A 25,389-nucleotide genomic window follows, 5' to 3' on the forward strand; every position below is an offset into this window, starting at 1 on the left:
GAAATTTTGACAAGAATTTTTTTAAAATTTTTGAACATAATTGAATTTCTGCGAAGAATTTTATTATTTTTATAAATAATTGAATTCTTAGAACGAATTTTAATCAAGTTTATAAAAATAATTGAATTCTTGCGAAGAATTTTATTAAAATTTTTAAAAATAATTGAAAATAATTGAATTTCTAGAATCATTTGTAACTTTTCCAAAATTCAATTTTTTTTTAGTATTTTTAACTAAAATTCTTCTATCAATCTAGTATTTATGAAAATTGTAAAAATTATTCATTAAATAATTTATAAGTCATAATTTTATCATAGTTCTTGAAAAATTAAGTTATTTAAAAAGAAATTATTGTCAGAAATAGAAAATTGAAAAAGTATTAAAATTCGTGATAATTTCATAGTTTAGGAGACAAACAACAAAACATAAAAATTCAAAGTTATCTCATGAATTTTAAAAATTCCTCTGAATTCCCTGACCTGTAGCAACCCTGTAATTTCACCTCTTTTATTAACCTGGGGAGTTAAAACTTTTCCTAAGCACATTTTTAATCTAAATTCTTTGAAAAAAATGTTTTATTCTTTTCTGTTAGTGGAAGAAAATTCTTTTCGGCGCTCAGCGTTGACGCTATAACCTCAGGGACTTGGTAACGATTGAGAAATATTTTTTCTTTGTATCGTGGATACCCCAGTTACTGTCCACTTTTTTTTAACAACAATTATAAAAAAAATTATTTGCTTGAATCTGTTTAAGTAAACTAATAATTTTACTCCAAGTCTACAATATTAAACTATTTTTGAAAATTAATTTACATTATGATAAAAGAAATCTTAAAAAATACACGACTAGTGGGACATACTCGGTAGTACTATTTTCTCTAATGGTTTCATTTTCAAAACATTAAACATCAAGAGAGGGAAAATGCTCTTAAGGAGAAAAAAATTTACCGTTAAATTGCGATTACTGGCTCCAGTTGATCTTCCAAGATCGTATAAACTTTTGAGTTGCTCCATACCAGGAGCGGCGACAAATATAACGTATGGCATAAATTCTGTACTGTTGTGAAGAATTTTTAGTGCTGCTGGACTGCAATCCAAAACGCACATTTTTCCCGCTCTTATTAAATCTCGTACTGAATCTAATTTTGTTCCGTATAAATGACCACCATGTTCGCCATGCTCCAGATATCTGTGTTCCCTGATGTCAATTTCCATTCCCTCTCGATCAGTGAACCAGTAGCTTTTTCCACTTTCTTCCAGTACTCGAGGTTGTCGAGATGTATCTGCAAGTAATTTTATGCTTGTTCATTTATTTTTTGTGTAATATTTTCTTTCTTTTATTTTCTCTGGATATTTTTTGGAAAATGGAAATTTAAATAAACTACAGAAAATCGGCTAAAAAATTCTATTAAGTTTAAAAAAAAATATTTGAACATAAAACAAAATTATCGTTCTTATTGGGGTTAAAAAATTGAGGAAAAACTTGAAACTTACAAGGTACAATTGTGCCAAACTTTTCAGGATCACTGTTGATTAGCCTATTTTTCAAAGTTCTTCTTCCAACGCCACGCGGTCCGACTAGAGCGAGAGTTTTACGCCTGAATGGCGGCATTCTCGCGACTTCCTCATAGAGAAGTAATTCAGCTCCATCAAATTCTCCATTTGCTTTTGATTCGTACATCTTGCGTTTTTTCTTCTTTGAAATTCTCGTTCCGCAAATACTGATTTTATGAACAAAATCAGCTTCCGGCGGTACAAATGCTTTTCGTCTCTCTTCAAGTTCAAGCGATGGAATAAGTCCCGGTGGTCCTACACCTTCGCCCTCAACTCTTCTCGCTTGCCACCAATTTGGATCGGCCTGATCAACGATTTGGAGAATGTCACCTTTCTGAAATGCGAGTCCTATTTCCATGCAAGGAAGCAATGTATCTTCCTGTGGATAGTAGTCGAACAAGGCCCTCATGTAGCACTGCAAATAATTTAGAAAACTTTTAATATAATTTGAAATTTGTAAAATATATTATTTAATCCTTCATTATGCATTATGCATTATGAAATTTTACATATTTCATAATATTAGCGAAATTTGTAACTTTTACAGTTGAAACTTTCGCTATTCCAAAGGAATTTTTCGCTGTTCCAAGTAAAACTTTTTTTCTGTGTATTATTATTTTTGTATTATATTATTCTTTCAATTTTTATTATTCTACTTCTTCTTAGACAGGGTTGGTTTTTAGAATTTATAAAAAAATTCTGAATTTTTGTGTCTTCTTTGTTTACCTCATAAACTATAAAATTACCACAAATTCTAATACTTTTTCAAATTTTTTATTTCTGACAATAATTTCTTTTTAAATAACTTAATTCTTGAAGAACTATCATATAATTATTTAATGAATAGGTAATGAATTACTTAAATATTTCAAAATGAATTGAATTTTAAGAGAGTTGCGTTTACAATTTTCATATAAATAGATGAACTGCAAAAGGTTTTAATTTGAAATTTTAAAAAATTTCAATTTTTAGTGAATATAATTAGAAATTTTAAACAACTTAGATTTTTGAATAATTTTAATAATTCAAATTCTTCAGAAACTAGTGAATTTTTTAATATATATTTTAATTAATTATTAAAAATAATAGATTTATAGAAGAATTTTAGTTAAAAACACTTAAAAATTGAATTTTGAATTATTTTCAAAAGTCATAAAGTTCTTCACAAAAATTCAATTATTTTCAAAATTTTCCTCAATTCAATGAAAATATTTTAATATTTTCTTAAATAACAAAAATTTCACACGAATTGAATTATTTGCAAATTTTTTATAAATTTATTCGCAATAATTCCATTATTTACATAAATAATGAAATTCTTTTTAGGATTTTAAGTATTTGTTTATAATATTCTTTATGAGAATTCAATTTTGAGAAACATTCAATTAGTCAATAAATTATTTATTTTTTTATATTCAAATAATTGAATTCTCGTAAAATTTTCTAATAAAAATTGATTTAAAAATGAATTTCAGTTAAAATTTTAGATAATAAATAATTGAATATTAAAAGCATTATAGCATTATAGCCTCTATTAAAGCAAATTTTTCAAAAGTTTTATTTGATAGTATTTTAATCAGCAGAATATTAATTTGCCAGAAAGTCAATTTGATTGAATTTTAATTTGCCAGAAATTTAATTTGATCAAATATCAATTTATGCGAGACATTTTTTTGTAGAATTTTAATTTAGTGGAATGTCAATTTTATACTCTTAATATTGCAGAAAAAAATTTTAATAGAAATTTACTTTATCAAAATGAACATATTTGTTTGAATATAAATTTTCCTGGAATTCAATTTGACCGAATATCAATATTTAACAAAAATATTTAGGAGCGAATTTAAAAATTGACCTATCAGAAATTATCAAGAAAATAATTGTGATTGATGAACTTTTAAATTCGACCCGAAATATTTCTGTCAAATTATTTTATTATTTATTAGTTTACTTTTTTTAGAATATTTTTTACTTTATTCTTTAATTTATTTTTTTCATTTATTAGGAAGTATTATTTCCCATTGTTTTGTTTTCTACTATATTATTTTTTAATGTTTTCTCAGTGAAGAATTATATAATTATTAAAAAATTGAATACTGACTGTTGATCTCGCGGGTTTATTTCCCTCTGACGCGATTCCTGGAGCCAATTTTAGTGAGAGGTTGTCATTGGCTTCCATTATGGCCTGTTGAAGTTCATCTGGTGTATGAACTGCTTTTCCATTAACTTCAAGAATAACTTCGCCTATCCTCAGAAGACCTTGTTTTGCTGCTGTACTTCCGCCCAATATCCTGGCGATTATTAAATTTCCCGACTCGTCTACTTGAACTGTCAGTCCCTGAAAATTAACATTTTTCTTCAATTCATATATATTTTAAATAGATAAAAGAAATTTTTTGTTGTTTTTAAAGTATAATTTCATGAATTTTAAATTAATTAATATAATTAAAATTAAAACAATTCTCTAACCAGAATTTTTTCTGGAATTTATATTTTTTATCAAATTTTTAAACATTTGACATTAAATTAATTTAATAAATTTAACATACAATTAAAAATTTAATAAAAATTTGGTAATTATTATAAATATGTATGTACAACGATTATTAATATAGATAATTTATAATGGTATGTAAAGATTATATGGAGCAATTTTGCCTCAGGCTTGCTGAAGATCACGTGCTATCTGAATTATTATATCATATTACATGTAATTGCATAATTTTATATAATTATTAAAATTAATTATATTATAATTTAATTAGTATACTAACATATATTATAGAATAAAAAAAATTCAACAACCGAAAAACTTGAATTACGTATTTTATATACCATAATAAAAAGTACATTTTCCCGCCTTAACTGTCGAGTTTGAGATAAATTATAAACAGGAATTTTCAAAGATAGGTTTTCAAACTGTTTATAATTGGAGCGATAAATAATGCGTCAAATTTCGAGGTTTCAATTTTGTAAACAATGCATGCCGGAAGTTGAATTTTTTAATGACACACGCGAGATTCGTGAATGAGATATAAATATAAATATTTTTGATTTTTTGAAAAACACACACAAACACGTTATTTTGATTTATTTTTACATCATTTTCTTGTAACAATAAACAAAAATAGTGTAGAGGAGAGATATGATGACATGAGAAAAATTTACCAATGGTTCGTCGGGCTGCCTTCTCAGTCCAACCATTCGGACAGCTTCCGTTCTTTCGTCAGCTGGCATTATTGAAAATCGTGGATTTGGACTTTGCGGTGAATCGCGAAGTTTTGCTATTGCGTCGTGTGTCTCCAATAGTGCTTTGAGATGTAGATTTTTTAATAGGGCATTTAATTCCCTTTCGTTTGATTTATATGAATAGAGATATTTGTGACGTATCTCATCAACAATGTCACAAATGTCAGAGCAAATTGGCTCTAGAGGTGCTGGAGGATCCTCCAATCGTTCCTGGACCTTCAAAAGAAAAGAAACGATGATTAATAATTAAGAAAAACTGATAAGATTAAAAATAATTTAATATTAAATAATTTTTTAATTAACATAATCTTTATGTAATTAATTAATTTATTATCTAATTCAGGGTTGCCAGAGGTCAGGGAATTCAGGGAAAGTAGAATTGGTCAGGGATTTTTGTAGTCAGAGATTAAATTTTTAGAATTTATAAGAAAATTCTGAATTTTGGTGTCTTTTTGTTTGCCTCATAAACTATGAAATTACCAGGAATATTGTAATACAAAACCATAAATTTTTTTCTATTTCTCACAATAATTTATTTTAAATAATTTAATTCTTGAAGAACTATCATAAAATTATTTCTTATATATATATAATAAATTATTAATTAATGAATAATTTACTTAAATATTTCAAAATAATTAAATTTTAAAAAAGTTACTTTTACACTTTTCATAAATAGATGAACTTCAAAAGGTTTCAAATTGAAATTGAAAAAAATAAATAAATAAAATTTCGATTTTGAATGAATTTAATTAAAAATTTTAAAGAACTTAGAGTTTTGAAAAATTTTAATAAATTCAAATTCTTCCGAAAATAGTTAAATTCTTTAATACATATTTAATTAATTATTAAAAATAATGGATTTATAGAAGAATTTTAGTTAAAAACACTAAAAAAATTGAATTTTGGAGAAGTTACAAATGTTTACAAAAATCCAGTTATTTTCAAAAGTAATAAATTTCTTCGCAGAAATTCAATTATTTTCAAAATTCTCCTCAATTCAATGAAAATATTTTAATATTTTCTTAAATAATAAAAATCTCACACGAATTCAATTATTTGCAAATTTTTTATAAATTTATTCGCAATAATTCCATTATTTTCATAAATTAATGAAATTCTTTTTAGGATTTTAAGTATTTGTTTATAATATTCTTTATGAGAATTCAATTTTGAGAAACATTCAATTAGTCAATAAATTATTTATTTTTTTATATTCAAATAATTGAATTCTCGTAGAATTTTCTAATAAAAATTGATTTAAAAATGAATTTCAGTTAAAATTTTAGATAATAAATAATTGAATATTAAAAGCATTATAGCGTGAATTTTTAGAAATAATTGAATCGATTTCTTCATGTTTTATAATAATATTCTTATAAGTTGTTGAATTTCAAAGAGGTTTTGAATTTGGAATTTTTGAAAATCTTAATTCTTATGGAAAAATAATTATTTATTTATTTATTTAAGATTCTTACACGGAATTCAAAATAAAATTTATTCTTTCTTTTTATATATTATTCTTATAATATTTATTTTAAATAAAACTATTGATGTTTTCGAATAATTTTACAATTAAAATAATTCGTAAAGAAATGTTTTAGAAAATTTTTTTGAGTATCTATTCATTTTTAGAGTGAATCAGAATATTTTTTAGGGTCATGCAAAAAGTCAAAATTTTGTCTGGAAATCAGGGAAAAGTCAAGGAAGAACAAAATTTAATTTTTGTGACAACCCTGTAATTAAATATATTCTTTTAATTCAAATAAACTTTATTTGATTCAATTACACTTTCTTTGAGTCAAATACACTTTACTTGAGTCAAATACATTTTACTTGAGTCAAATATACTTTACTTGATATAAATACACATTACTTTACCAAAATAAACATCTTCTCTGCATTTAAATTTTATTATATATTACGAGTTATTTTTTAATTACTCGTAGTTATCTTTTTCGAAGTTTTTTTATGAGTTATTTTATTTTTTACACTATTATAAAACAATTATAGTAATTTTCCCCAATTTGGTAAATAAATTTTCTTTGAATTTATATAAATAATGTAATAAAAATCTGAGTTTCGCATTTTCTTACATAAAACGGAGATTTTACAGCGACAATGGAACAAATAAAATAAGATAATTTGATGGATACTAATTGAATAATTAGCCTAGAATGTGAAGGTTAAATAATATTCATTTGGCTGATTCAAAAGGTCGTTGATTTCGTAATCTTGAAAAAACCTCTTAATTACACTTCTTAAAATGCATTTAGATATCATTTATTTTGTTTTTCAATTCAGTTTCTTTTTCTTCATGACACATATTTTAACTTTTTCATCTCTCGAGTTCCGGTTATTATTTAAAATATTTATTTTTTACGAAACATTAAAATAGTGTTTACCGGTTGCAAAATTGTATGTGGTAGAATTTTTGCAATATTTATTTTGATTTATTATAACTTCTTTTTACATTGAAAAAAATTTATTTGATTCAAATAAGCAATTATACTTGTCTATTGTAATATAAATATTTACTTAACAAATAATTTTCATTTAATTGAAATATATTATTTAAACCAATAATTTTAGTTTTCGAGAAAAATACAATTTAATTGGATTAATGAAATATTATTTAGTAGAAATAAATATTTATTTAACAATAAACACACGAGAAAAAAGAATTGTTAAAATAGATCTAAAAAATTTCTTTTGTTGTTACAAAATTTTTTATTGCCTAAACAGATTTATTGTTAAACGAAGTATTGTTTTAAACGAATCTAAATTGTTAGAACAACAAAACAAATAGTTCTATATATTAACAATCCGATTGTCACAATAACAATCTCTTTCCTCCGTGCAAGTATAATCGTTTATTTGAATCAAGTGCAGTTTTTCCAGTGCAATATTATTAAAGAACTGAGACTGCAAGAAATCATTAAAATCATTATAGCATAATGAAAAATTGATAATATGTTGTCTGTCTTAAAATGAATGATTGTGTTATTAAGACAAATTGTTATTGTTTTTGAAACAAACAATTTTTTATTGACATTCCCCGATGGAAATATTTTGTATTTTAGTGGCCTCATTTATCACAAAGTTTTTCTTTTTCTTTTTATTTTTACACACACGTGATATACACTCAGATTTCATTGTACATGGCAGAACACACACTTGTAAACGCATAAATGCGAGAGAAAGCTACATTTAAGAACTTTATACTTACTGGTGTGCACATAAGAATATACTGCCTACGTAAATTTTACTATTTCAAAAGTGAATTTCTTATCTATCATACCTGAAAGCGATATCAATTTTTGAATTTATGAACAAAAGTAACGTTACGTGACATTTTTATGATAATTAATTGTTTGTCTTGTGAATATAATGTATGTTATTAAAAAACAAACGGAAATTCTCGTGATATGTTGCGTGCATTATGAAAACATTTCAGAAAATAAAACGTAAAACAATAGTACTATATCAATCTCAATGTGCATTTTAAATGTTGGATAAATTTTATTGCAATTTTATCTTTAATTTTTGTGCTGTTTTTAAAATTCGTTTTTAAATTGTTTTTAAAACTATTTTTTGTTTTACAGAAAGTATTTAATATATTTTCGTTTTTACAGACAATATTTATTGTAACTATAATTATTGTTATTATTACTACTGATTTTGTTAAAGAATTTAAAAATATGCGAGGCTTTCCCAAGAAAGGTATACCTAAGAAGTACAACATTGTAGGTTCTGTTTATATTTTATAATTTTGGAAATAAAAATACAGAATGAGAATCACTTACTATTACAAATGATTGATATTCAATTATTCTTTATACATAAAAAATATTCAATAAAAACTGGTTTCAAATTGACATAATTAGAAATGAACTTTTAATCAAGATAAATATACAACAAACATAAAACCTAAAATTCGTTTCCTTTATAGGTATCTTTCTTGGGAGCGCGTCATATATTCTTTTTTATCGCAGAAAATTTTGGGGTATTTTATTTTAACACCAAAATGGATTAAAATAATCTGTAACGCTTTAATCCATTAAGGATTAAAATAATTTATCGAAGGATTATTTTTTCAAAATGTTTTAAAAATAATTTGGTTTTGATTTAGATTTTTTCATGAAAAAAATTAATCCAAACATTGATTAATTTATTAATTAATCTATTTGGAGTTGAATTAAGCCCTACTTAATATTAATAAGAAAATATTAACTTTTTGCTTTTTGAATTATAGTGAATTTTACTAATAAATTAGTACACTGAAAAAAAATTTATTTGATTTAAATAACCAATTAATTGACAATTATCAATTAAATATTTACTTGAATCAAATAATATTTATTGGAGTCAATTAAATATTTAAATGGTATTTGAACTAACAATTTCAGTATTTGAAGCAAATATCATTTAATTGACTCCAATAAATATTATTTGATTCAATTAAATATTTAATTGATAATAGTCCATTAATCGGTTATTTGAATCAAATAAATTTTTTTTTCAGTGTAGAAATTACTATTTATTAGTAAAATTTACTAGTTCAAAAGCAAAAAGTCAATCACTATAATTTAAATTAATAAACATTTTTACGAATTCAAATTTAGAGAGACTTTTTGTGTACAAAAAATGTCCAAAAGTTAGTAAAAATGTTTACGAATTTTAATACTGAACAATTTTTCACCATATAATTAACACTTTCAAATTTTCAAATACTTTCTTATTCGTCAATGAATTCCTCTTTCATAAAGTAAAAATTTTATTGATAATAAAATATAAATAACTATTATTAAAGGTAAAATATTTAAATATTCAAATATTTAATGATACTCTTAAAAATAATAGTTTTAAAAGCCTTCCTTAAACTTTGTCCATAAAATGCATTGAAGAGTAAAGTGGAATAAAATAAAAAAATAATGGAAACTAACGGGAGATTTATTATATATACACTGAAAAAAAAAGTTCATTGAATCAAGTAAATGCATTTTCTTGACCTGATTTACTTGAAACAAACCCATATTTTCTTATTGGAAGAAATTTATTTTCTTGTGTCAAGTAATTTTGAGCATTGATCAAAGTTATTGGAATAAGAAAATATGGGTTTGACATAAGTAAATATCTTACTGTTTCAAACGAACTGTTTTACATGCGCCAAGTCTCGAAAAAGTATTGAATCAAGAATATCATGTTCTCACGTCAAGTAATTTACCTTGAGTCATTTGGTATCTTGAGTCAAATAATTTTTTTATTTCCTTTAAAGCAACTATTTATTTCATCCAACACCCATAGTCTTGAGCCAAGAAAATGGGAAGATTAATACAAGTTAATAATTGTTTCAACTCAATTAAAAATTATTTTGTTTCAAAGAAATATTAATTAATCTAAGCATTTCTTTTACTTGAAGCATTTCTATATTCTCATGTTTCAAAATCATTAATTTCTTGCGAGAATGTTATATTTTCTGGAATGAAATATTTTATTTATTCAATTCAATTAAGTGTAAGATCTTAATATAAGTAAATATTTGTTTCAAGTCGATTAAAAATTATATTCTATTAATCCCATATTTATTTGAAGAAAGAAATTCATTTTCTTGTGTCAAGTAATTATTAGCATTGAACAGAATTCTTGAATTAAGAATGTAGTATTTGGCGGAACTAAATATGTAATTATTTCAACCAAATATTTTACTTTTCCGAAGTACCAAAAAGTATTGAATCTAGAATATATGTTCTTAAGCGAAATAATAAAGTATTGTCTGGAGAATTCATGTTTCTTGAATCGAATCATTTTATTTATTTGCTTTGAAACTTTTTTTTACTTAACACAATGCCGGTGTTCTTGATCCAAGAAAATATTTTTCTTCAAATGTATATGCAACTTAAATATCAGTTTTTGAAAACTGTCCATTGAGGCTAGGATGGCATAGTGGTAGCGTGACGGCTTCTGGTGCGTGCAACCCGAGTTCAATTCCTCCGACCGTGGAAAATTTTCTTTCAAGGTATATTTGTTGTATTTGTGTTAAGTATTAATTAAATGTAAATATATATGTAAAATAATAATTATTTAATTATTTAAATAAAAAATATAAATGTTAATTAATTAAATAATAAAAATGTTTGACCTAAGTATTAGAAAAGATGGGATGGAGGTAAGGGGGGGGGGGGGGGTAATTTAAGTAAATAATTTACTTGTATTGAGAAAGTATTTTTTTGATTGAAAACTATAAATTTTCTCAAATCAAGAAAATATTTTCTCGGACAGAGAACATACTTTCTTGATTTGATACATAAATGATTTTGAATTAATATATTCTGCATTTCTTACATGCTACTTAATTTCTTGGTAGAATTCCATATTTTCTTGGATCAAGAATATCTGTTCTTCTCACAAAATAAATGTTTTCTTCATTTAATCTTGAATTACTTGAACGAACGTTACAAAACATTGAATGAATCGAATAAAATAATTCAATCATCTATATATATTCTTAGAACAAGAAAATATTTTATTCATTTAATACATTTTATATTTCGTATAAGAAGACTAACTTCTTGGTCGAATTCCATATTTTCTTGGATCAAGAATATATGTTCTTCTCCCAAATATCCTATGTCAAGAAAATCGTTTTCTTGAATCAATACTTTAATAGTCTTGGCCGTATTCAATCCCACGATTTACTTCAACCAAGAAAAATTTTCTTGGTTCAATACTTTTTTTTTTTCAGTGTATATATATACATATACTCTATATTTTTGAGAAATATAATAAATTACATATTGACGAGAAAGTATTTTTATTATGAAAAAATGAAAATAGTTACATAAAATGATATAGTTTCACACATGTGAATAGTGTAATTGTATAATTATAATGTCATCAACATATAAATAAACAGTGCACATCATCTGACATTGAATCTCAGCGTGTACTTGTCTGACTGTTACTGCCGTTACTACTTTTTGTATATGAAGTAGATACACCTTGTATATCGAATGTCACGTTCCACTACGGTTTTCGAAATTTTTTTCTTTCTTTCTTTTTTTTTCATTATAATAAGATTCATCATGAGAAGTTGTATCTTGAAATCAAACACTAGGCACTTGAATTTACAATCCACACCTGCCTTTTACACGAGGACATTGTGGCATTCATGTATATATAGACCTTCGACTCCTCTCGATTGTGAAATACGAATGGAGGCCACTTTGTTTTTACAAAACGAATATATATGCCATATAGGTGTACAATTCAGAACAGACTGGAAATTATTTTACCGGTGAATGAATTTTTTTTTCTGTCAGTTTTCAATGATTGTTTTTAACTTCAATCTGAATTTTTTCGTTTTTTTAATTTTTTGCAAATTATTTCTGCTAGTATTTAATTTTTATTTACTTTTCATTTAATTGTTGTTTACTATTATTTATTCAACAATTATTATTAATTTTCAATTCTTCTTCTTATTATTTACAGTCTAACCAGCGTTTGATAACTTATTATAGTTAATAAATGAATTAATCAAGTTTAATTGATTTAATTAAAAACACATAGTTATTTTGAAACAATGTAAAAAAGAATTTAACAAATAATTAATCAAATCATCTTTTACGTTACTTTATAGTAATAATAAAAAATATAATAATAATAGTTATATTAGTTTTTTGAGTCAATTATTAATAGAAATATTATTTGAATCAGTGTACCTATAGTTTTTTTTCTTTTGCTATAAAATTAGTTATTTTTTAATTAATTAAAAACTAAGAGATTTAATTTTTTATCTGTTATATACATGAAATTTATATTTATTTTATATTTCTGAATGATTTTTCATTATTAACGTTTATTTATTTTGTTTATTTCAGCATAAATTTTATATTCAACACTTGGCAAAATTTACGTAAACAATTATCAGTTTGTAAAAACAATGTCCTGCCAATAATAACAAAAATTTGCAAATTCATGCAAACTATAAATAAATTTAATTTCAATATTTCCATTGTTTTTTTCTTCTTCGACTTTTACTATAAAATGAAACTTGAATCTTTTTGTTAGAACTTTAACCAACTTTTAATGTTATTTTTTAGTACCAGCAATATTTGTTTGCGATACTTTTTTTACAATAATAGTGCGATAAATACACTGAAGGGGAAAAAATTATTTGGTTCAAAAAATGGATTACTCTAATTATTAAATAAATATTTTATTTGGAAGGAATAATTTTTATTTGCATCAATAAATGTTTACTTGTATGTTTAAAAAAATTGATTATTTAAATGGAATAATTTTTAATTACATCAAAAACAGTTTATTTCAATCCAATAATTTTTATTCAAATCAAATATTTTTTAATTAAATAAATCGAATAAATTTCATTTGTATGGAACAATTTTTACTTGAATCACATAATTTTTATTTAAATCTGAAAATGTGTTTTAATCAAATAATTTTTGATTAAAATAATAAAATAGTGTGTTTCACTTTAGGAATATTATATTTCCCTCATATACAGAATATTATTGATTCGCATAGAGTTTATTCGATTGAAATAAAAATAATTTCCTTTGAGTGCAAATAATTATTTGATAATAAAATAAACAATTGTTTACTATTGGCAAATATCAAATTAGTTGTCACATAATCCATGGTTTGATTCAAATAATATTTGCTTATTTAAATACAATTTTTTTTCACTGTTTTTCCATTATTTTTTTTTCATTTTTTTCAGTGTTTTTTTATTTCAAAGTGAATAATTTTGAAATTTCATCTTCTGTGAAAAATGTATCATTTTCTACATACCCTGGCGAAAGATTTCACTTTTGCTCATTGTATATTATAAAATAGTTTTCTAGAAACGAGCGGAAATGACAAGAATTGCATGTAATCAACAAAATTTCGCCCACGTTGCGAATCAAGCCCTCTCTCTCTCTTTTTCTCTCTCTTGACATAAATGAATAAATCAAACTATATTAATCGCGCACATGTAGTCACTATATGGCAAATGACTGAATCACCTTCCTCGCATACATAACGTATACACAATTCGCAACGTATGGAATGCGCGATTATAGCGTCAGTGATTTTTTTCCTTTTTTTCTTTCAAAAAATAAAAATACCTTCTCTTTTTTTTATGAGAATTTACAAAGAAACGTTTTGCACCAAATATTTCCAAACAATAGGCGAAGAGAAATTTTCTTGAAAAAGTAGAACAATTTTTTTTTCTTTTTTAAAATTGTATTTATTATCTCACCTGCTGAACGCTTCCGTTTTGAAATGTTAATAGCGAAACATTTATAGGGGTCGCGAACTGCGTTTTCCGGGGGTTGCTTTGAAATTATCGATCGTGTTTAGGGGCAATGAAAGAAACCAAAGGCACACACATACACACACTGACTCTCTCTTATTTCGGTTCTCTATATTTTTGTTATATTTATTTTAGAGGAAAAAAGGGAAAGCCCCCGTTTGTTTCATGGGCTTCTTTGATGGAGGAGCAGCGTCAGAAAACTGCCGCGCCTACGATATTTCCCCTTGGTTGTAGGCAGCCCGATCAACTTACTTGGTTTCTGAAACAGGTGGGGGCCCCGTCACCGCGGTCTTTGAATGCAACACTCCGTTACGTTACAATCAGGAACGTATCATCGTGGGGCACCGGATTGTATAAAATATGACCCACTATATATATATTTATAAATATGTACGAATGGCGCGTGGCCTCAGCGCGATCGTCCTTTTGGATAAGATATATGGAGTGTTATTATATAGAGATGCAGCATTTTGAATAGACTTCTATCTATCTATTAAATGCAGTTTAAGGAAGATTAATTTCGATATTATAAGTGGAGAGAAAAAGGAATTTCTTTGAAAAATGGAAATTAAGATATGGTATTCATCTAATCTGATAGATATGTTCTCGATATATAAATTTTCTTTCTTTTTATAAGAAATCAATTCCGGATGCTGTGAAAGAGAGATTGTATAGAAAGTGCAAGTGTTGAGAATTTTCATATAAACAATTATCTTGAGATTTATTATTGATTTATTTTCGAAAATTTTTCTTTGCGTTTTATACTATTTTTTGAGCATTTCTTTTTGTTCTTTTCTGTATACAGATAGTATATGTATTTTTTTTAGGAATTTTGCAATGCGAATAAGTAGGAAAGTTTGCAACAAATTTTGCTTGGCAAATATAGCAAATAAATTTCCTCTTGGATGTAAGTTTCACTTTTCGCTGAAAATTTATAGAAAAGCAAATTTTGAATTTCGACGTATTATTCATTATTATATTTTAGTATTATTTATATTATTTTATTAATTATTTAGTACAATAAATAATGGTAATACTAATAAAAATAATAATATTAGTAAATCTATTATTTGTTATTATAATATTAATAATTGCGCAGTTCTAAACCATTTTCGAGTAGCGCAATGAGTAGCACAAAGTTTTATTGATAATTAATTATAAATATTATAAATAAATATTATATTATTAACTTCTAATAAGCTTTAATTTAATTTTCCAGCAGGAAATAATTAAAAAATTATCTTTTTTACTTTATAAATCAAAAATGTTTGACTGATGTTTCCGACTATAGAAAAAAGTGTCCGACTACTGAAGCATTCGTAATTTTTCATTAATAAAATGCTTATATTTTATTAAATACTCAAGTGTTTGTAACAAATTTATATGATTATTTTAATCCTAAAGAACTCTCGAGGGGGTATTTACTGGTTGAAAACGTGTACACTCCAATACACTTATTACGCTAAAATTACACTTATTACCAAGTATTACAGGGTATTACAGGGCAATACTCTCTAAATTTGAATTAGTGAAAATTTCACTATTTGATTCAGTTAATGTAGTTGTCACTGGAAAATAGCGAATTTCACTTCTGAATTAGTGAAAATTTCGCTATTTGATCAGTGAATGTAGTTGTCACTGGAAAATAGTGAATCCCACTTTTGAATTAGTGAAAATTGCGTCTGCGCATAAATCCACTGTCTCTCGTCGTTTAGTTGCGTCTTGTTGACAGTGAAACTCGTGAGTGAATCGTTTAAACCGAGGAAATTGATAATTTGTGAGGAGATTTATAATTAAAGATTACATTTTATTATTCACCGAAAAATATCATAAAATAAGGTAAGTTAACTTTAAACTTATTAGCAACTATATTTGTTTAACTATATATTTATTACTACTAAAGAACTATACCTAACCTCAAATATCTTTTGTTTTGATTGTTCTATTTCTCTCTAAGATTAAATATTCTTTACTTTTAAATTGTTTATACAGAAGGAAGGGCTCGATACACGTTTAAAATAATAATTAATTTCTGCAAATATAAATTCAATGACTGAGGAAAATAATTACGAAGACGAGTTAAGAAAGTTTGGCGTTTCGGAAGAAACATTGTCTACTTTGAGAGGTTCGTTTCTTAATAAATATATTTTACTGTGCATGTTTTTTTGTTGAAATGATATATATTATTTAAAATCAATTCAACATGTTATTTCAGATTTTTTGAATGTTTAAATGAAATAATATTATTTTCTTTCTGGATAAATATTTTCAAAAATTAGTATAGTATTGTAATGCAAAAAATGTAAATTAAATATTTCCTTATTTAAAAAATTCATTTTTTAATTAACATAAAATAATTTTGCATAAAAAATAAAAATTTCTAGTAAATGAGAAAAAAAATTAAGGATCAATAAATAATTTTTTAAATATTTATTTTAGGAGGGGACTAACTTGCCTTATTCAGTCAAGGAATCGGCTTTGAAGTCAAACACGGCTGTTCAGCCATATATTTTGTGCACCAAAGGACAAAATGGGTGCAACACTTATTTTGTCCAAGGAGATGGCTTCTTTCTCAAACCTTCAAACAATGAACCAGTGAATGCTTTCGATTTGTTGTTTAAAGTTTACTTCGCGTTAAATTTATGCTATCCCATTGGTTTACAAAATTTTTTTAATTTTATGGACAGTTATGTCTACGAGGTAAATAATCAACCTCGTGGCATTGTTACATCATTTCACGTAAATTTAACTAATTTAACATTAGACGAAACTACTGAAGGCATGAATCTCTCAGATAATTAGTGCAACACTTGTCATCATTCGTTCGATTATATAATTTTTATTTCTTTGCACTATTTCAGTAATTATATTTCCTATAAATGTAAATTTACAAATAAAATTTGTATTTTTCTTTAAATATATCTTTAATTTTATTTCACTACTACGTGCTTTTCGCTTCAATTTATTTAAAGAAAAATTTTTTTACAAGTTCATTTTAATAAGTTACAAACAATTTTTAATTTTTAAAAAAATATTTTTCTCAAATTCGAAACATCGATAATTTTACTGCAGAGAAATTAAAAATTAAGTTTCTATTAAAAAAGTATTCAATACTTCAGGTAATATTTAAATCATACGATAGATTAATTATTTTTATCAAAAATTTAATTTTTAAATTCAAAATTTCAATAAAAAAATTTTTTAAAAAATTTCGCTACTTAAATCAGTGGAATTTTCACTTATTCAATAAGTGATATTATTTTTCACTGGTTGAATCAGCGAATATTCACTAATTCTCAGTGGTATACTTATCGCTATTTCAAAAAGTGACTATTCGCTGGCAATAAGTGGAATTTCACTAATTCAAATTTAGAGAGTACAGAGATATTTCTAGGTATTACATCCACGTAATAACGTACTATTACGCCCTATTACGCGATATTACACGACTATTACAAGAAGAGTGTACACTCCAATACGGGAGTATATACCCCCTCGGAACTCTATTAATTATTGATAATGTGCTTATTTGGGTGTCCGTTATTTCCCAAGTTAGCTATTTTCATTTGGGTATCGTCAAAATCGTTTCTTTTTGACCTAAAAACAATTCTAGAAACTAGAAAAAGTTTTTACAATGCCGTTTAACCCGGCCTAATAACAATAATTTTCCCATTTAACTAACATGAGTTTTTGCACTTTTTAGAAAATAATTTTTATTTCGTTTATAATACTCTTTGACAAACCAACAATGCTTGATTTTGCTTCTATTATGATTCCTTTGGATAGAGAAGTTTTCATATTATCGCGAAAAATTTATTACACAAGTTTTAAAAAGGTCAATTTCATTTTTATTGATTTTTCTGATTATTTTGCTAAATCTACTTATTAATTAATTTTTCTTCGGTATTTCATTGAAAGTTTCTTGTTTTATGCATCCAATTGGACCATAACAATAATTTCAATTCATAAACTATCCAAGAATCACACAGTAGACTAAATCCATTACAAATCAGGCAGGTCGACTAACTTCATGTTATAGAAAAAAAATTGTTTTGCTTGTCATTTTTTTTTCTTTTGAGTATAATTTAATTTTCTTTCTTGGGTCTTGTAGATGGTCTTGTCCTCTTCACAATCCAGTTTGTGAAAAAATATTTAAAATTATAAAAATAGGGGATGATTTTCTGAAAATAAATAAGATCAATTTTCTCAAAAACACCACCTTTATTTGTTATCAAATTTTTACTACAAATTCTTAAAATAATTATGAACATTTCCTATGAATTTCAAGCGGGCTAAACCATTCTGTCAATCAAGAGAATTTTTTTTTAAATATTTATTTTTGCAAATTTTCAAATTGTTACCTTGCATTTTTAAAAACAAATGAATCGTTATAACATTGTTGACGTGAACGTTAACAATTTGAAAATTTGTCAAAATAAATTTATTAAAAAAATATTCTCCTGATTGCTAACTTGGAAAATAACGGACACCCTAGGGCTTATAAATACATTATCAACAATTTTATTATTTATTATTTTTCGTTTATTTATTATTTATTTGTTAATTAAAAAATTTATTAAATCTCGTTTGCAAAAATTTTCAAATTCTTTTTTCCAATACAATTTTTAATTTAAAACAATCAAAAATGTTGGGAATTTATACATAGAAATCCTCGTTTGCAAAATTTGTAAACTATTTTCCAATAGAATTTTTTTAATTTAAAGCAATAAAATATTTTGAAAAACATTTTCTATTTCACAAAATCGATTCAAATATTTCCGATAATTTATAGAATTTGTAACGCATTGAATATTTAATATATAAGTGAGGAAAAAAACTGGTTTTCCAAATATATAGAATAATTTGTGTTATGCCGTGTGTGACATAATACAAACTTCTCTTACATAAAAATCGATGAAATTTCACTCGCTGTAAATCATAGAATTTATTATTCCCTTTAAACCTTTATACGTTTTATTCACCTTTAATCCTGATGCTATTTTATTGATTTCCGTATTACACAAAAGGAAAAAAGAAAAACTTGCGTCACATAAAGAAACTTTCGTTTTTCAAATATATATATTGTGTCACACACGTTGCTTTGATTTTTATTCTTTATAGTGCTGCGTAAAAAAATATTCTTTGAGAGAATTTTATAAATTGAAAATGAAAGTTTTTAAAATTATTGAAAAAAGAGATTTTATTTATTTGAAAGGAATTTATTTTTTTAAACTGTGGTTAATTATATTGTACAAATAATAATTAGATTTTCTATTTATTCGTTCTTTTAAAAATAATGGTTTAATTTTTTAATTTTAAAAATAAGTAAATGGTCGTCTACTAATTGAAATATAATTTATTTACCTATATTTGTCTCAGAGCCAACTAAATTATTTAGTTCAAATAAAAAATTGGTATATATTTTTACTTACTCAATTAAACAAAATTATGGTTTTTAAAATAAGTAACTACTTAAATACTAATTATTAAAAGTACTAAATAAATAGTTTTATCTACTAAAAATTAGTATTTATTAATATTTTTATTAATATAAATTCAAAGTTTAAAAAATTATTTCACTAATTAGTGAAATTCTATTAAAACTGCGTAAATTTTTTCACCAATTTATATTAAATTACATTATGATTTTATAACTAATAAATAAATATCAAAAATTAAAATTAAACTAACTAAATAGTTATATATTCTACTGAAAACTGATAAAATTTTTTTACTACTTTGAGTTTTTTTTAACTAATTATAATTTTTATAAGAAATATATACTAAATACTAATTATTAAAACTAGTAATATCTGAATAAAAAAAATTATAGTTATAAGTTCTACCAAAAATGAGTGAAAATGTTTATAAATTTAAATTATTAGACGACTTTCACTAAAACAGATTTAAAGATTATAAAAAGTCACTGATATTTAAGAAAATTTTTCAAAAAGAATTTATCATTTTAATATTATTTATTTAATTTAGAACGGTAAAATAGCCTTTCTCCATTCGTACAGAGTAGTTTAGTAATATAAAAATATTAAGAATATGAAATTATATGTAAAATTATTTATGAATATATAATGATAATAATAATAATAATTAGTTTATTATTATTTATTAGTATTATCAGTTATTAGTAACATATGCGAAATAATAAAAAAATTTTATCATCAAAGATTTGATTTATAATTTTCTGGAAGTGTTTTAAATAATATTGTATTTTTGTTTCGTTCTGTATTTTTGTAAATTACGAAAAAAAATGTAAAAAATTGAAAAAAACATTTGAATACAAAAATGTAGGTCACAGGAAATATTGTTTATCCCTATAAAAGGGAATAAGTGTGTCACCAGTACTACACACAATGTATGAGGGCAAATGGGTACGGTCATTCATAAAACCGTCACTGAAAAATCTCTTCGTTTCTCTCGCCCCCACTCTCTTACTCTCTCATCGTCACCAATCCCCACTTCTCATTTAGCGAATGACTTGTTCTGAAGAATGAAATTACATCGTTGCACATAACTATATAGATATACTTACATACTTACGCATGTACTATTACTCTCGAGGCGTGTTATGAATTTTATCGCAATAACTCGTGCCTCACACATAGCAATAAGTCCCTTCATCTTACTTCTCTGACCTAACAATTAATTGGGTTCATACGGTCAAAGCCAATTATGGGACAATTCAAACATTGAGAGACATGATCTCTTGATCCCATCGTATATACTTAACTCATATAATAATTAGGACTGATAAACTTAGGACTAAATTGAATTTGTCACTCTTGCAAAAATCGTAAATTATAAGGAACAATATATATACATATGTGATGGTAATAATTCTGCTTTTATTATACAGTCTCATTTTTTGTTATATATGTGACAGTTTGGATATAAGATGAGATAATTGAGGAGAGCAATTTAACAGAAGGTGATAAATTTATATTAGTCTTGCGAGAATTTTGGTTCACTTGTTTAGGACACGGGAAAATTTAGTAGGTCGTTATAGTTACAGTTATTTTTTTCTAACTGTAACGGTTGAAAAGTATATGCCATTAAAAATGAATAAAACATCGTATTTTGAGTGGAGGTAGGGAAATTTTCTTTTTCTTTTCTTTTTGATAAATAAAATGCTGAGTAATAAAATCTATTTAGTAACTTCCTTAGGAGTAACTGTGATTTATGTACTAATTTCGTTTTTTTCAAAAATGCTTCAATTTTCATCGTTTCATAACATTTCGATTCATTCCATTAAATTTCTTTTTATTTATTATTATTTCATTTCATTTGATTCATTTCGCTTCATTTCATTTTGTTCATTTCATGACATTTGGTGACTAAGTTTTAGTTATTAAATCACGTATTTGAATCGTTCAATGTATTTCAAAAAATGAGGTTTTACTGCAAATGAATTTTTTTTTTGGTAAACACGGAGAAAAATGAATTTTCCTATATTATATGGATAGCTAATTTTTAGTTATAGTAATTAATAATTAGCTGTTGCAGCAAAAAAATTAGCTGTGAGACTTAATTATTAGCTGTGATAGCTAATAATTGCTATCCATATAATAGCAATTAAGGTTAGCTAAGGTAGCTAAAAATTAGCTGAAATAACTAACTTTTTTTTTCGTGCAAAAACCCTAAAAGTTTCATTATTGAGACGCCGCACGTTATATTGTGACTCAAACTGAAGTTTCAGTGTAATTTTGTCAATAACCAAAAATATTGTCTAAAATGTTTAATTTATTTGTTGACTCGAAAAATAGGTACACCCTCGACAATTGGTACGTTTATCCAATATGAAAAGATTTATATAAATTTCCAACATTTTGGATTGTTTTAAATTAAAAATTTTATTGGAAAAAAGAATTTGAAAATTTTTGCAAACGAGATTTAATTAATTTATAATCTACAAATAAATAATAAATAAACAAAAAGTAATAAATAATAAAATTGTTTTTAAAGAAGAGGATTTATATAAATATATTTTCAATATGGTAAATATTCTGACATTAAATGTTGAATTTTGAATCAATTCTCATCGACAATATAAATCACAAAAAACATTAATTGTCAATACAAGTAATAAAATTTAATCTTTGAAAATAATAATAATTAATAATACTATTAGTAAATTAAATTTTGAATTGTAACTGTTTGTTACTATAAAAAATATATCAGTGGAACCTCGATTATCCGAACTAACCTAGGTAAGGCCGGATTCGGATAATCGAAAGTTCTGATAATAGAGGTTTTAATGATTTTCATAATTAAAATAAAAAAATTGGACAGTTGAACTATATATATTTAATTTAATACATTTTTTAAAGATATATAAGTATATTGTATATGTAAATATATATTAATTTATAATAATAAATTAATAAAACAGAGAATTCATGATTTTTAAAGATTTTTTTGGCATAAATTTCGTTATTTTGCTTTGGAAGATGCTAAAAATGTCCCGCGAAAATATGAATGATAAAAAAATAGAGAAAATAAATGTTAAGATTCGGAAGGTCAAGGAAAAGTTCGGATAACAGAAGTTCGGATAAAATGATTTTTGGTTCGGATAATAGAGGGTTCGGATAACAGAGGTTCGGATAATCGAGGTTCCACTGTAAATAATTAAATATTTATCATTATAATCTCGACTGCAAGCTCTTATAGTTCATCCACTTTATCTCGTTTGTGAGCGAGTTTTTTCGCCATCTGGAGTAACAGTTGGCGAATTATTTTGGCCGAAATTCATATTGAACGAAACAAGAATTTTTGGCTAATTGAATTTCTTTCCACTCTGGAAATATCCAGTAAATAAAATAAAAATAAATCGAACAGTAATATACAGTTTTTAAATTCTATAGTTTTAAAGAGTTTTAAGTACTTCAATCAATAAATAGTTGAAAAGTATAAAATTCGTTATTAGAATCAAGAAATCAAGAGTAGTAAATAAATTTATACTATAAGCAAAGCAAATATTACGCTAATTTTGAAATATTTTCAAGCAATTTGCTCTATTGTAAAGTTGGAACATTTTTATGTGTCACTCTCTAAATCTGAATTAGTTAAAAATAACTAATGGTTAGTAACATCTTTGAATCACATTTTTCTTCAGTAATTTGTAAAAAATAACTAATTATTAGTCGAGTACATCTAATTATTATTAGTAGAAAATAACTAGTTATTACTAGAAAAAATAACTAATTATTAATAAAAAAATAAGAAAATAGTCAAAAAAATTAGTTACAAAAAAAATTATTAATTTGTTCTGACTTAATGTGAATTTAACTAATAATTAGTCATTATTAACTATTTTATTAGTAAAATATTACTATATATATTTGAATCAGAGCTCAAGACTTTTACAATGTATTTTTATATGTGAAATTGCGTGATAGGGGGAGGGGGGTCTAAAATCCTGAAAAATTGCGTGACATCATTTGTGAACGCTCCCTATAGAGACTTTAAATTCTTTTGTACGTCCCAACAACTGAGGTTCTAGTGTAATTGATAATTGAACTGTTTTTCATACATTTAAAAATACCGCAGTGATATTTCAGTTATCGAGACGTTCTATAATAACTCAGGTTCCAGTGTATTATAATAATTTCGACAAAATACACTAAAATTTTTTTTTATTAAGACCCCAGTTCGTTTTTACGTCCCAATATCTGATGCTTCATTGTAAATTACAAGCTTCTTAATTAACAATAATAATCAATTACAATTAATAAATTACCAATTTTAAAAATAAATCAATTCAATGATACATCTGATAAACTAATAAAATTTACATAAAAGACACTTTAACGCTCGATTTTCCAATTTATCATTGACAAAAGACATAAAACAAAACTAACTTATCAATGCTAGTCAACACCCCGTCGTGTTGGTTCTTTTGTGTACGTTTAAAAAAAGATTAGATTAGATTTTTCAAAAAAAAAATCAAAGGTTCCGGAAACAATGTCGAGTGAATAGACTTTTCGACGCCCTTAAAAACTTGTCAAACGAGCCTTCTTCATATTATATTATACACATATACCTGCCTCTCGTGTCTTACTTGTAGACCAAACGGAATGTGGGCTTGGCGGGTAAAAGGAAACGCGTGTTGCGATATGAACATATGTTTATACCGGGTGACTATAAACTTCCGATCCAACATTTTTTTAATCCTTTCTAGAAGGAAAAAATTGTTGCTTATATTTAACAAAAGGATTAAATATTTAAAAAACTTAGTTTTTTTCTTTTTTTAAAAGTATAATTTAATAATTTGAATGATTGGAATAATAATAATAATAATAATAATGATAAAATTAAAAGAACTATTTTTATTCTTTATATACGTTCAAATAAATACCTAACAATAAAATATGTCCCGCGCTCAGAAGAAAGGTACCTATAAAGAAACAAATTTTAGGTTATGTTTGTAATTTTTTGAGTTAAAATATACAAAATAGATCAACTCTCAATATAAATCACTAATTCTAAAGTCTTCATTTCTTCTAAACAAATTAATAAAAACTGATTTTAGTTTTACGTATTTAAACAGAAACTTTTAATTAAGGTAAAAATCACACTCGAAATTACATAAACATAACCTTAAAATGATGTGCTTCTTAGGTACCTTTCTTCGGGGCGCGTCACATATAATAATAATACACTGAAAAAAAAAATTTTTGTAATACAAAAATAAGTAGACAACCAAAAAAAGTTATGTTTGAATTGAACATATTTTACAATTGAAGGTCAAATTAATATATAATAAATAAATAATAATAAACAAACAAAAAAAATGTATATTTTGTATATTTTGTGAATTAGAATCCAACTAAAAATTGTTTTTAAACTCAAAAACGGTATAAAAAATTTGATATTGAGATCATTTGATTTTTGTATTTATTGAAATGAAATGAAAGTGATTATTTGTGGATGTTACACTCTGTCTGTAAAATTTTTTAATGATCTGAGAGCGTCAATAAATTCCTCTCCCCCTTCCATTATACTATGTACCTTGACTAATTAAATTAAGCAGGTATTTCAATACAACTATGTGGCTTGTATTTTAAGCTATTTTTAACTGACATTAATATGTGGTTTTCCCCCCTAATCTACTTTCACTTAAAATTAAATTAAATTAATTTTGGATAGTGTTACATTATCTATATATACCTATCTTAAATTGTATCTATAGATTTCGTCTTATACTATTTATTTTCCTAATCGTTTTGTTTTGACTCTCTGGGTCCTTTCTTTAAT

At 24.8% G+C, this 25,389-nt stretch overlaps 1 protein-coding gene and 1 long non-coding RNA gene across 7 annotated transcripts in view; one reads left to right on the forward strand and one right to left on the reverse strand.

Annotated features, from left to right (window-relative positions):
- Positions 1–25,389, reverse strand: part of LOC122504504 (MAGUK p55 subfamily member 2) — a 53,166-nt gene that overhangs the window by 10,363 nt on the left and 17,414 nt on the right. For 4 of the 6 annotated variants that reach the window (XM_043615644.1, XM_043615645.1, XM_043615643.1 and 1 more), the window contains 4 exons: positions 4,722–5,018; positions 3,655–3,891; positions 1,494–1,968; positions 948–1,282 (listed from right to left, as the gene is read on the reverse strand). In XM_043615644.1, the coding sequence (XP_043471579.1) occupies positions 948–1,282; positions 1,494–1,968; positions 3,655–3,891; positions 4,722–5,018 (1,344 nt within the window). Of the gene's footprint in view, positions 1–947; positions 1,283–1,493; positions 1,969–3,654; positions 3,892–4,721; positions 5,019–8,031; positions 8,059–14,067; positions 14,470–25,389 lie in introns of those variants that run through there. The other 2 variants (XM_043615648.1, XM_043615647.1) reach the window with 2 other exon arrangements.
- On the forward strand, positions 15,705–17,038 carry LOC122504506. Its single transcript, XR_006301840.1, has 3 exons — positions 15,705–15,960; positions 16,114–16,246; positions 16,561–17,038. It is a non-coding gene; the product is annotated as an uncharacterized LOC122504506 (long non-coding RNA).

Source organism: Leptopilina heterotoma, unplaced genomic scaffold (genome assembly GCF_015476425.1).
Source record: "Leptopilina heterotoma isolate Lh14 unplaced genomic scaffold, ASM1547642v1 Lhet_300, whole genome shotgun sequence".
NCBI lineage: Eukaryota > Metazoa > Arthropoda > Insecta > Hymenoptera > Figitidae > Leptopilina > Leptopilina heterotoma.